This window comes from Lepidothrix coronata, unplaced genomic scaffold, assembly GCF_001604755.1.
Source record: "Lepidothrix coronata isolate B3197 unplaced genomic scaffold, Lepidothrix_coronata-1.0 Scaffold88, whole genome shotgun sequence".
In the NCBI taxonomy this organism is placed as follows: Eukaryota; Metazoa; Chordata; class Aves; order Passeriformes; family Pipridae; genus Lepidothrix; species Lepidothrix coronata.
In genome coordinates, this window is record NW_016690268.1 from 207,849 (window position 1) to 221,782 (window position 13,934).

At 36.1% G+C, this 13,934-nt stretch overlaps 1 protein-coding gene across 1 annotated transcript in view; it reads left to right on the forward strand.

Annotated features, from left to right (window-relative positions):
• GPC5 (glypican 5) overlaps positions 1-13,934 on the forward strand; it is a 612,142-nt gene that overhangs the window by 186,609 nt on the left and 411,599 nt on the right. The window contains exon 6 of the mRNA XM_017821031.1: positions 7,439-7,559. Coding sequence (XP_017676520.1) covers positions 7,439-7,559 — 121 coding nt within the window. The remainder of the gene's footprint in view (positions 1-7,438; positions 7,560-13,934) is intronic.

The window sequence follows — 13,934 nt, forward strand, 5'->3', positions numbered from 1 at the left end:
TGTGGACTAATTTGTTCAAAGAATCCTCAAGAAAAATAATAAGGAAAATCAGCAGGAAAAAATAGTATTTTAAAAACAATGTCTATAACCTTAGCTTGAAATATATTACCTTAACAAGTTAATGCAGATCCATTAAAATTACTTGTATTTCAAAATTGTCACAACGGTGCTACTATTTGATTTTTAAGTGTGATCAGAATTTATTTGTTGTGCTAGAAGAAAGCTGTAAAGAATGATTTTACAGTATGTGTGTTATAGCATTTCTTCTGAAGCAGAAAATTTAGCTTTTAATAAAAGTTTCGTTCTTTGCTAAAAGGATAGTCTGACTTAAACCACACACATCCTGTACTAAATTTCAGATGCAAAGTAAAACAATCCTTCTAAATACATGTTCCATACACAGCACCTGGAAAGAAGTTGTGCTTTTGGAAGTCTCCAGAGGGAAACCTGTCTGCCTAAGGAAGCTTTCAAGCTATTGCCTTAGCACTTTGTATTGCTTATTAAGAACTACTTTTTGGAAGACGCAGCTAGCGTCAAAACGATGATGAACTGATTTCCAAACACTACATATAAAATCCTCTCAAAAATTTTCATATTCAAATTAAGATCATGATGGAATGTTGGGGGGTTTATGAGTTGGAGAAGAGCTCAAAAGAGCTTTTTAGGATTTGAATATAATGAAAATTATTGATGATGAGAGATATTGTACAAAATAAAAAAAGGTCTGGGCCACACCTGGAAATTCATTGAAAAAGATAGTCTGAAAGGCTCTATAGTATTTTATTACATACTTCAGTGTTATTTATCATACTCCTGTGAATGTAGTCCCAAATAAACAACTTCGAAATTAAATACCTATTTTAAACAGAATATTCCAAAGACATTACACTTAGTTTTCAAGTGTAAAAAGGTCCAAAGGCTGATCTGCTACTTTTTTTCCTTTATCAAAACAGGTCTGGTCAATGATAAAAAATTAAACACATACCTTTTATTAGTCATATTTCAGCCTAAATGATTACAGGAACTTTTTTTTTTTTTTTCCTACACACAAATAACACAAGTTTTACTGAGTTGTTTTTCACACTTCATATTTTCTGTAACTTTAACAAGTGCATATGCAATCAGATTTTTTCAGATATATACCAAATTACAGATCTAAAAATACATTGTCATTGAAAAATTCAAAGACATTTTATTTTATTTTAAGTGGGCTTTTGATCAATTAAAAAGTATTGAAAAAGTCTAGGACAAATGGGATCTGTCCTAGAATTATTACAAATACTGTCTCTGATAGCTGGGTGAAAAATATTTTGAGCAAACTTTCTGTGCCTAACTACAGTATCTACCCTTAAAAAAACTACATAAGACTAAAAAACAGCCAACACTCCTGTCCAAGCTTCAGGCATTTTTTATGATTGCAGTGATTCTTTGATTTGCTCATCTTTACTAATTAAATTTTGCATCACTAAACACTCTTATTCATTTGTTGCTGCATATGTTTACTTTTTTACTGGCATCAAGTAATTGTTAATTTCTCAATTAACAGTTACCCAGAATTTTGAAATGCCCAGCAGTGATGAAGATGCAGGCAATAGCAGGTGTAAACCAGCAATTACCAGCAATCATAAAGCAAGCAAGCTGAGAAAAAGTTATTAAAGTCATATCCCATGTCTGAAATAAAACAAAATGTAGTGGGCACACTGTGCTATTTTACCATTCTTTAACACAGAGGGACTATATAAATACAGGTGCTTGCTTGAAACCTGTAAGTGCCAGCAACTTAAGTTCTGAGGTAATTTAGAATTCAATTAGCATGAGAAACTGAACAAAGCAAATCCCTTAGCAATGCCAGTACATGAATGCTTACTTTTATAAACCAGAACATACAAACAAGAAAATCCATTTAATGAAGGGGGCAACATATTGCAAAAGTTGCGGCTTAGTTACTGTATCAATATCAGTTAAAGGAGATGAAAACAGAAAAGCAAATACAGTAAATAAATATACTTTTTAAAAGCTATTTGGTCTCTTGTACATTATATTCTTACTGTCTGGACCTTCTCAAAGCACCCACAGGAGGTAAACACCTACTTTCAAACTATCTCACTAGGATTTCACTGCTTACTTCAGTCAGATGGAAGTGAGCATTGCATCATTTACACCAAACTAGTTTCAAATGCAGAAAATTAAGTCAGTGGAGAGACTTCTCCATTTTTGCCAGATGAGGAGTTAGTGGTTGTTGTCTGTTTGCTGTCATGGAGTTTACTGTGATGCTATCAGTTAAGATTACATTTTAGATGAAATACTGCAAATGGAGATGGGAATCCTATTACCATAAAGTGATGAACAAAATGAGCTTTGTCAGGTAGTGTCTATGTGTACATAGACACTCCTACAGCTGTGTAACCTGATACATATGAACGTTTCAGAGGTAAGGCAATGCACCCCAGTCATTAAGCCCCTCACAATCAGAACAGTTGTCTCAGGTATCATGACCCTGGAACTCAACAACCTAACGTAGAGATTCCTGAGTAGCTCTTGATAGTGTCAGTTGAGCAAAATTGAAAAGCCCAAGAGTCACACAGAATCATCATCGAGGTTGGAAGAGACCTTCAAGACCATCTAGTCCATCAAGCACATCACTGCAGCTTCCTTTCAGGTAGTTGTAGATAGCAGTGAGGTCCCCCCTGAGCCCCTCTTCTCCAGACTTCTCCCCAGTTCCCTCAAGTGCTCCTTACAGTACATGTTTTCTAGACCCTTCACAAGCCTGCCCTTCTCTGGACACACTCCAGCCCCTCAATGTCCTTTTCGAAGTGAGTGGCCCAAAACTGAACACAGTACTTGAGGTGCAGCCTCACCAGTTCTGAGTACAGATGGACAATCACTGCCCTGGTCCTGCTGGCCACACTATTCTTGATACAGCTCAATGTCATTGACCTTCTTGGCCATCTTGGCACACTGTTGGCTTATATCCAGCCAGCACCCCAAGTCCCTTTCTGCTGAACAACTCTCAAGCCAGTCTCCTCCAAGCCTGTAGTGCTGCTTGGGGTTGTTGCAAAACAAGTTCAGGACCCAGCGCTTGGCCTTATTGAACCTCACGCAGTTGTCCTCAGCCCAATGATTCAGTCTGTCCAGACCTCTATGTGGAGCCTTGCTATCCTCTAGCAGATCAACACTCCCACCTAACTTGGCGTCGTCTGCAAACTTACTGAGGATGCACTGGAGCCCCTTCTCCAAACCATTGATAAAGATATTAAACAGGACAGAGCTCAGTACTGAGCCCTGGGAAATACTGTTAGAGACCAGAAGGCGGCAGTGACAGAAGGTGATAGTAGCAGTTGAAACAGATACATCAGGATGGGATGACCAGCTAAACTTGCTGAAGTGTAGAACATCACCAGGTCTTTTGGGAGAGGCTTGACTGCCAGGACACTTAGGGATGTTCTGCAGAATAGCGTTCGCTATCATAATACACCTTTCATTGCTTTCATCTCCTGCTTGAAACATGGTCCAATTGCCTAAAAGGAGCTTGACAGGGAAAATCATAACAATAAATATGGTGTATCAGTACTTGTTGTCATCACAATATAAAACAGATTATTTTGTGCTGGAAGGATATAGAGATACAGATCTGCCTTAAGCACCATGTCCAAAATGGCTCATTCTTACAAGAATTAATTACGCATACCAAGAAAATAGTGATAGCCAATAAAGCATGATCTTCTCTTCTATTAGAGATTGTGATAGAATGAAATGTAAACCCCACCAACTGTATTCATAGAAACAATAGAGAGTAATAGGTAATTTATATGAATATTCATATATGAGCTCAGGAAATGGGCACCTTGTTGTTCATCACTTTAAAACATGTTTATAGAATACAAATATATTGGTGCTTGTTTTTTTTTTCTAGTGTTGATGAAAATGAATAGTACTTGGGGACCAAGTCTGCCTATTAAAGCGATGTGATACATTACCATGCTTGTACAGAAATGAGCACAGATGGTGGGTCTATTACTTCTCTAGCAAGAAATTTGTCATTTTTTTTTCCCCAGGATTCAAATCCGAGCAACACTTACTCAAGTCAGACTACCTCTGTGGGGATCCTTAAAATGTTTTTGCCATTACTTGTACATTAGTACTTAGAGAAACAGCAAGTGATTAATGCTGTATTAAAACTTTATAATAAATGAAGTCTCTCAAACCAAGAGTGTGAGATTTTTACATTTCCTTCCCCTCTCCAACTTAAGGGAAACATATTTTGCATGTAAATGTAAATCTACAGGGATGAAGTTTTGTGTACCATGCTCAGATTCCCAATAGCTTGTTTAGCTTTGACAGATCATTTAGTTTACATTAGTATGTTTGAAGATGTTAGATTTATAGACATTTGTTAATTAAACACAATGATATGTGGAATATGAAACAACAACATATAAGTAATTTATAACTTTTGTATGCAAAAGATACCATTTCAAGCAGCAAAAGAATAGGTTAAACAAAAAGAGGTTAACTTCCATAATCTTACTTTTATGATAATAATTAATAAAGCAATATTTCATAAGCTTTTGTCAACGCCTTATTATACACCTGAAGAAAGAAAAAAGGTTTCCAGTCTGCCTTATAACTTGTCAGAACATGTAATTACAACAAACTCAAAGTCAAATGATAGTTTTTATGTCAGTTCGTCAAATACGGATCACCTTCCAGTGGAAGTAAATTTAATATGGATTGGGATTTCCAATACAAGAAAAAAGTAATAGATAGTAGAGTTCCTCTATCTGGAGAGCAGATGTATATGTATTTTTGCTTAGAGAGAATATGAAAAGTAATGACTATAAGAGAATGAGTAGAAGTGGGAGAGAAAGAAAACCAAAGTAATTGCCTACACTTTTTACTGGTGAGTAAATCCAACAGTTCCTTATGAACCACAGCTGAAGAGGAATTCAGAGAATGTCAGCTCTGAAGAAGTTGGGGAACATGATTGGAACTCCTAATATCGGGTCCACTCACCAGACAGCACTACTTTCCTAGCTAGTTTTGCTCATGTGAAAGAAGTGAGTTAGTCCTATGACAAATACCAGCTGTGCAAGGCTGTGGATTTCAGTGTAGAAATAGCTGAAAAAGAAATGATGGTCAGTCTTGAATGAATCATTGCCAAATAATTCCCAGGTGAGCTAAACAGATAAAATTGGTGCCTAGGTAAGTCTCAGCTTCTGTATGATTGATTTCTTCCTGCATGGTTAGAGAAACGAGTATTGTCAATTGAATTTAAAAAAAGAGAAAGGGTATTCTTTTTCAAAGTTATACAGTTCACTGTGGGAGGCGACTGAGCTGTGGAGAGCTTGGGCCCTGAATTTGAGTGGTTGCAGCTGCGAGGTTGTGAAGGAATGTAAACATTGAAGATGAGAGGGTGGACAGGGAAGATGGAGCTGCGGGTTAACTGTGATAGCCAGAGATCCTGGACTGTCTGCTGAATCATCCTGAGTTTGCAGAAGCTATAGAACAGCCAATCTTGACACGTTTATGTAGTAGGGGCACCAATGGTAATGAAAGACGCTGGCTAGAAAAGACTATAAATTAACAATGTTTGTATGAAATAAAGGTCTTATTTTTGGAAGAAGAGTGTGTGATGTCATGTTTGTGGCCATTCCAACAGCGGGAGTTCACAGGTGAATGTGTGATAGTTGGGTTTGCAGCATTTAAAAAAAACAACCTGTTAATTGAAGAATTCTGAGTGAAAGAAAGTGAGAACACAGATTTTGCATGCTGTGCAACAGAAAACAAGAGCACTGCATAGAAAGGATAGCCATAACCTTCAAGACTTTTCATAGTGTTACAGTATGAAGAGAAATTTCTGTGTTGCGTTAAACCAATGTCTTAGTTAAACCAGTTGTCTTTCTGGTAAGTGCACCATTGTCCAGCTGGAATGAATTCCTTATTGATTCATCTATTTTAACTTAGACAAATGACTGTCAAAGGATTTTTTTGGTGAAGGTTTTTACATTTACTTTTCTTTTTCAGCTAAGAACTACCAGAAGATTTGTTGACCCTTCTCAAATTGCTGCATTAAACAATCACCCACTAGCAGGCACGCTGTGGATTTTTTACACACCTCTATACAAAGCTTTCCCCCATCACTTCAAGGTGGCAAGTAGCTTCATTGCTACAAGATAGGACAAAAAACTGTCTGCTATGAAACAAAATAACACTTTTTGAAGACTGTGAGCATTCATATATGCAATGTGTGCACTTCCTTAGGAATATCCTGAATCTCATTTAAGGTGATATTTAAGAAAAGATCAAAGATAAAATTTCATCGTTATGTGGCAACCTTGTTTTACTGAACTACATTCAGTGTTTAGCATATATGGCAAATTTTCTGCAGAGCTAAGAGAACATGTAATGCTCTTCATTAAAAAAAATTGGCAAAATTTGAATATGCTGTGTTATCTATGCTCATATGTGAATCTAACAGGCAGGAATTAGACTTTTCTTTACTCCACTTCTGTTAAGGTTATTTCCTTTCTTTTTCTGACAGCATAACAGCTGGCAAAATACTTTTGAGACAGAGATGTATAGAGCTATCCTCTTAAAGGGTGTGCAGGCAATATGTAACATATGGAGGGGATTTGCATACTTTACCATATCTGTGATGATCTGAGATGATCAGTTTTTCTTGCATAACTTGAGTATTACATATAACATGGTAAGTTGAATGAAGAATTGCATCTTAATAAGTCGCAGAATTCTGCTAGGTTGTTAGTTTAGTTTCCGTATTTTGAGTTTTGATGTATTAGAAACAATGTTCTAATTACTACAGTAGTTCTTTCTGGAATCAGCATATATCTGGTTTCTCTTTCTTCTTTTTTACGTATCTGTATATTAAGTACATTTTGGCCTCTGTACTTATATAATTTTTGTAATGCTAAATAATTTATGCACAATTTGACTGTTGTCCTGCAATAAGTATTCTGTCTGCATGTGCGCTCACAAAACCACTAGGAAACTTCAAGTTTAGTTCTGAACATGCAGTATGTGGAGAATCTGTAGTCTGTTTTTTAAACTGAAATGTGATACATTTAGGCAATCATCATGTAGTTCATATTTAGCAAAACCAAAGTGGAGAACAGTCTTTTTGCACATACACAAAAAAGCCATGCATAGGGCACAATGTTTTGTGGTTCAAAATGTAGATAACTTTCCTTGTTAAAGTCTGTAGCAAACTTAAAGCTATAATAAATAACAGAACTTTGTGGAATGTAGTAATTATATTATGCTGTATTTCTTTTTTTGTGAAAAATATGTGCACAAAATTAATGCATCTCATTAAAGTGGAATGTTGGTGCCATGAGAGATAATACAAACTAAAAGATGACTCTCTAAGAGTAGAATAAATTACTAAACCATTTTTGTGTGTGTTTCTGTATTAAACTAGCTATACGCATCGTGTGGTTGGCAGTGGAATCAAAGCTCAGTCTGCAAATCCAGAAGTAAAAGTGAAGGGAACAGATCCTGTAATAAGTCGAATTATTGACAAGCTGAAACATGTTATTCAGGTAAGCTGCTTTTTCCTATAGATACAGTATAATACTAACTACCACTCTAGTAATGAAAGTATTAATTTAGTGTACATTAAAGGTTAATTGTTAATTCAAGTTACTGCTGAATGCACATCAACAGCAAAACACCAGTTGCTGTCTCACTTCAGTTATTAAAAATGATTTAGTTAAAAAGCTTGCATATGGTAGATAAGTGTAGGAAGTGAGACTGGCAGCTGGGCCATCTGTACCTGCAAGTACCACAGCTCAGCATCGCAGTAAGCGTACAGAAGCACAAACAGTATGATTTAGGCATATTAATTGAGTGCATATGTTTAAATAAAAATAAAACATAATTTCCCTCTTTACTAAATCTAGGTTCTTTCTTAACTAATATTGCTGCAAGGTTTCTTGGTTAGATGCCAGATTAAAAAACTAGGAAGTGTGAATGAAAATCACATGCTTGCTAAAGGAGTTGGTGTGCATTACCTGATATACACATCTGTGAGTTACTTAGTTTAAGGCTTACAGGGCAGTCAATTCCAATATGGTTCCACACGATAAAGTGTTGTAATACGTTTACAGGATTACAGGTATCTTTGGTTACATGCTGTATTTACATGCACAGGTAGGCAGAACTACGGGACAAAAGCCTGATTCTCTTGAAGGCAGCAGTTAGTTTGCCAACAGCTCTGTATTTCAGTTTAAAAATATAAGTTTTCACTCTGATCTGAAGACTCAATGACAAGAATGTTCTACTGGCATTTCTTGTCAGTGACCCGTCTAACCCAGTATCCTCTCACCTGCACTGGTAAAGGGAGAGCATGCACACTTGGCACCTTTGTGACCTCCATGCCCTTTCTCTACCTCATTCCTCAAACATGAGAATTAGAGATATTACAAGTCTTTTCCTTGTCTAGTGCATTTAGTTCCATCTAAGGGCTTGCTTTAATTTTTTTTTATGCATCTTCTCAGTAGCATTTAAATGCAATTTCTCAAATGATTTCTGGAGTTTAAATATTACTGATAGCTGCATGGTAAACCCTCTTCTTCTTATATTTCAATTTGTGAACAATAGCTCTTCTGTGACAACAAAAGAAAGAGTGGTGAAATAGAAAAAAAAAAGAACCCAACAGAAAAATTTCTTTTCCATCAGTAGTGTTGTTTCCTGGAAGAAGTACCATCAAGAATGAAGCTCAAAGGCCATCATTATTCCTTCCTTCTTGAAAGAAATATCTTTTGTATCCCTCCAGCTTTAGCATGCTTTTGTCTCTCTTCTTTATTAAAATTTTCCATACAAAGAGATGCTATGGCTTAATTAATAGCTACAAAATAGTATGCAGAGACAAACTTTGCAAATCTTACTGGGTAAGTCCCAAGGTCTTTCATCTATCAGGAATGCCCTCATCCTTTGATATTAAATCTACACTGTATATTTGATAGTGCTGTTTTCCTCTAGAGACTAGGAGTTGTGTTGTTTCTCCTCAAGGGTGATGCCTTAAGCCCCTAATGGTTTTTTATTTTTCTAATATTTGTAAGACTTATGAGTTTTATAAGTAAGTTTTAAAAGCAGTAACTTTCCCCCCCCTTGTCCCTTGTCCCTTTCCCTTTCTCCAGTACCCTTGTTTATACATTCCTTAACCCTCTTACCCCATTCTATCCTCCCTATATCACTCATAGCCCCAAATCTAATAGAAATGTTTAGTCTTTTGTCAAGGCAAGGCCTAGACAGTTGACAGAACAGCATATCTGGGCCTAAACCACAGAATAGGTCAAGAATTGGGTAACTATGTACCCTTTGTGCTCTGATGATGCTGAAGGTGGGAGGAATGAGGGGTCCCAAAATACACCCCAGACCCATTTCAAGGAGGTGGACCCGGGGCGGACCAGAGGAAAGGCCACAGGGTGGGCACATCTGGGATTGGATGGATAGTATTATAGAATGTAACCTCTCAGGCACGGGGCACGCACGTTGTATACCATCTACTGCCTTGGCAAATAAACCCTTTCTTATCTCACCCCTAATTTACTGCTCCTGGAGATTTTTTTCAGCACCAAAATACAGCGGCAACAAGGGAGTATCTGAAAGAGTGGAATAAAATATTTCCATTATGAAGTACTTCATTTTGAGAGCTTATTTTCCCTTTTCCCAAAAGAGTCGAGTGGATCTTGGGGAAAAGGACATATAATTTACATACTGAAATTCTTACTAGGCTCCAAATATGTTATCTTTCTGTGGGACAGCTTCTTTTTTTGTAGCTCTGAGTATGAAAATAGGGTCGAAGGATAAAGAGAGCATCAAATTCCTTAGAGACCTGACATATAACTGCTTATCCTCAATAAAAAAAGAGCTGAAGAAATTGCAGAAAAAGCTTTCTTCTGTACCATTTACTTCTTGGGAAAGGAAGATGAGGAGTGCAAATTACAGATTCAAATACAAAAGAACACCTTTTTGTCCTTTGTGATATGAAAAGGATGAATCACATATTAAGCTTATGATGGACAGGTAAATAAGGGGAGCTTAATGGATTCTGGTGTTGCCTCAGATTTAGGCAGAGTTATACTTTAGCACTCTATTCAAGCAGTAATACTGTGAACTTCAAAGTTTTAAATAGCTAATTTGATAGAAACAAAACATTTGTCATGCTTTTCAGAACCAATCATTCCTGGAATTTATGAAAGTTTATATACTTTAATTCAGTTTTACAGTGACATAGATTGGCAGGTTGGTATATACCTTGCTATTTATGGAAGCAGCTATATATATTTTTATACAAATCCCATGTTGATGTAACCTTGCTAAACAAGTCATTTTTTTTATTTAGTTTTGCTTTGTATGTAGCTATTTGCTCTCGAAATTAGGAGAAAGTAAATGGGAGTGGTAATTTAGGTTTATTTGACTTTTCACATCAGCTTTTAAACATTTAAAGATTAAGGACATCAAAATAGCATTTCTTTCTGTCTCATCCTGTCATGATATGATATGGTCATCCTTCCCAACCACAGTCAGAGCTCTGTGTATATATAGTATAGCCTGATTTTCTTTTGCTTGTTCTGCCTGTGATGGTACTGAGGCCTTCAGGGCTGAACAATCTCTGCCACTTGGTAAATATCAACATGCACAAAGACTCAGAAGCTTTGCTTCTGGTACTTTTCACAGTAAAAATGGTAAAATGCCCTGAAATGCAATTTAAGCAGTGACAACCTGTGACAATTGTTTGTAGCAGGGGTGGAGTTCAGTTCTTTAATCAGACACCTGCATTTTGGTGTTTAAGCTTCCCTTACATACAGACCTACTCCATGGACCTTAGAGAGCTGTTCATTTGGCCCTGGGTAAATGTATGCTTCAGGATAAAATGGACAGTAGTTCTTTAGTCTTGCACAATACATAAGAAGTTTGGGTACATTGCCCACACGTTGGCAGCTATACTGTAGACACCTGCAGTTAGGTGTCTGTTCTGAAGGATTTCACTCTTGTGTCACATTTCTGATCCCTTTTCAAAAGATAGTCAATTTGAACACACAGATTAGAAATGTACCGTTTTCTAAAGAGAAATATTTAGCATATACAAACACATATATATATACGTATATACACACATATTTCATTTTATGATTATATGATTTTCCAATTTTTAAAAAAATAGGATTAAACTGTAGAAGGACTATTTTGAAGATGATGGCTAGTTTTGCATTTAGAATACATCATTTAAGATAAATTGAAAAGCATCTCCTAAATAGATTTTGTCCTTCCAGACCAGAAAAAGTAATTCTTTTTAGTAAATCCGGAGTATAAAAACTCTGTTCGAAAGCTTCATTGTTTCATGAAACCTTATTTTCTCTTTGCCTTCAAAGCAGATGATCACTTTTATCACCAATTGCATTGAATTTCCCTTCTTACTTTCAAGATTCCCAGCAAGAAGGCAAGAAGGAACTGATTATTTTGAGATGTAAAGGGACATCCCATTTAAGGGAGGGTGCAGTGAGCTCTCAGAAAATCAGGCAGAACATATTTATCATAAAAATGACTAAATATTATCAAATAACAAAAGAAGAACAGACATCTTTGAGATCCCTTCCTGCTCATATTTAATGTGTACATAAGAAAACAGACGAAGACCATTCTGCCCTGCATACAGAAAAGAACAGATTTCTCTTTAGTATCTCCTCTGTTCTTGCCAGTTAGATATGCAAATGCATAAAAATCCCAACCAAATGGTCAGCTTTAAAATATGTAAGTATACCATGCTTAAACATACTGTTTTCCAGGTTCTCTCCTGTTAGAAATTTTAAACCCCTGAAATCAAACTGGTTGTGTAAGTGACAGTATCTCTTCTCAGCAGGCTGTGGTTTCTATGCAGTTCTCCTTTGTGAGAGGCTCACAGTAACCTCCTTTTTCTGTAAATAGTGGATTTCCCAAAAAATCAATAGAACTTTTTGATTCTATTGGACCCCGACAGCTATAATCTGTGCTCTGGACTCCACAGGTTCGTATTCACAGTGACAAAGTGCAGTTAGAGGAACTGACATAAACTCTGCTGAACCGGTCAATGCTGAATATGGCTTGACAAAGTCACCTTCTTCTGTAAAAATCCTTACTTGTACAGACTGGTGTTTTGGAGAGTTTTAAATGATGATATCCTCTTCATTCATTTGTCTTCACGGCAGGCAAATAATGGGTTCAGTGCATATTCTTTTATGTACTGCAATCTGCAACTATCACTCTAATAGGCAATCAAGATATGCAAAGTCAGTTGCATATGGCAGGAATAATAATGGTAATTATTTTTCTTTCTTCTCCAATAATTTAAAAACATGATTAATTTATTGTTCCTACAAGTAAAAAATACTAAGGTTATGAAGTAAGTATAATATTTTGGAGCTGCAATTACAGGCAATTGGACCTTGGTCATTTCAGTGTGTTTCTTCTTTCAGATGACAATCTCAAAAATGCTACCGCTTCTGAAAATAATACACATTACTTGGAGCTTCTATTAACAGGTTAAAGACTTCCTAATTTTAGAAAATCTTGCCATAGCAGAAGATACTCCTATGTCTGACTCTAAATTAGGCAGACCAAATCTCCTTCTGGAGATCTCCATAGGTACCTACCACTAGTGACTATATTGGAAATTTTAATGCTTCTGTCAAAATAAATTATTTCCAATTTCCAGGTGCAGTAAAAGATGTGTCTGAACTTCTTTAGAAAGCATCCCATATTATACTGCTAGACCACTGGACTGCACGCTAATATGGATGAAATAATATTTACTTTCTCCACAAAAGGCTGTGAACTGTCCCTGATAGTACTGATGCTTGCATTCTTTAAAGGAGTAAATGCCCCTACCTCATAAGACATTAAATGTAGGTGACAGTCTAATTTTTCCTTTACTACTGGCCATATATGTGTTTTTGTAAGAGCTTTTCAAGCATGGATTGGAAATGGTGATGTTACCTGAATCCTCATCTGCAACATACAAAGAACCACATTTTTAAATTATTCATACACAAGATGTGGCACTTGCAGTTGTGTTTCCCTTTCACCGCTGATACCAAGTTTATGCCTCCTTACTTTAGTATTATGGTAATCATCCAATAGTTAGAATCCCTCTGCCTCTTATAATAGTTCAAACAGTTGTATAAAAGTCATAAATCAGACATTCTGATTACTTTGTTGATGACTGAATGGAATGAGAGAATTCAGAGTACAAAATTAGGAGTACAGCATTTGAAAGTCTCAGACACTTAGTTTGATACATTCTTCAGTAACATGCTCTTGGAGGCTCACTTTCAGAGCTTTTTTTTTCACTTTCTCTTCTTAAATGTTTTTGGTTGATGTGGTGTAACCTGCAGTTTGCACCTTTGAATAACAGGTATCCTGTAGAGGTAATTGTGAAGTAAAAATTCAGCTCACTTTGTGCAGCAGTCATTCAACATTCACTGGTATTAGAATTGTATAGCTGTGTTCACTCCTAAACTGCCTATTTATTATTTTTGTTTCAAGAGGAAAGATTGCCTTACAAGTTTGTTTCATTTTTCATGTTACAAATGCATATCTAAATGTTAATTTGCTTACTTTATTTTTACTGCCTTTTTTCACTTTTTAGTTTCTTCCAAAGTTAGAGCAATCCTGCAGGTACAGAATAGCTCAGTTTATCTTGATGGCATTATTTTTTCCCCCCAGTGATGTGTTGACTCTTTTTCTTTTTCTTTTTTTTTCTTTATTTCTGGAATTAATACAATGTTACTGTCTTTTTGAAATCAAACCCTTGGATAAATTCCATCTTTGGCAAGGCATGATAGCAGAATATTACAGTGTCATTTTATGGTATTCCTACTTGACAGAGAAGTCTGTTCTATATTTGTTTTGTGAGCTGTTCCTGTCTTTAATCA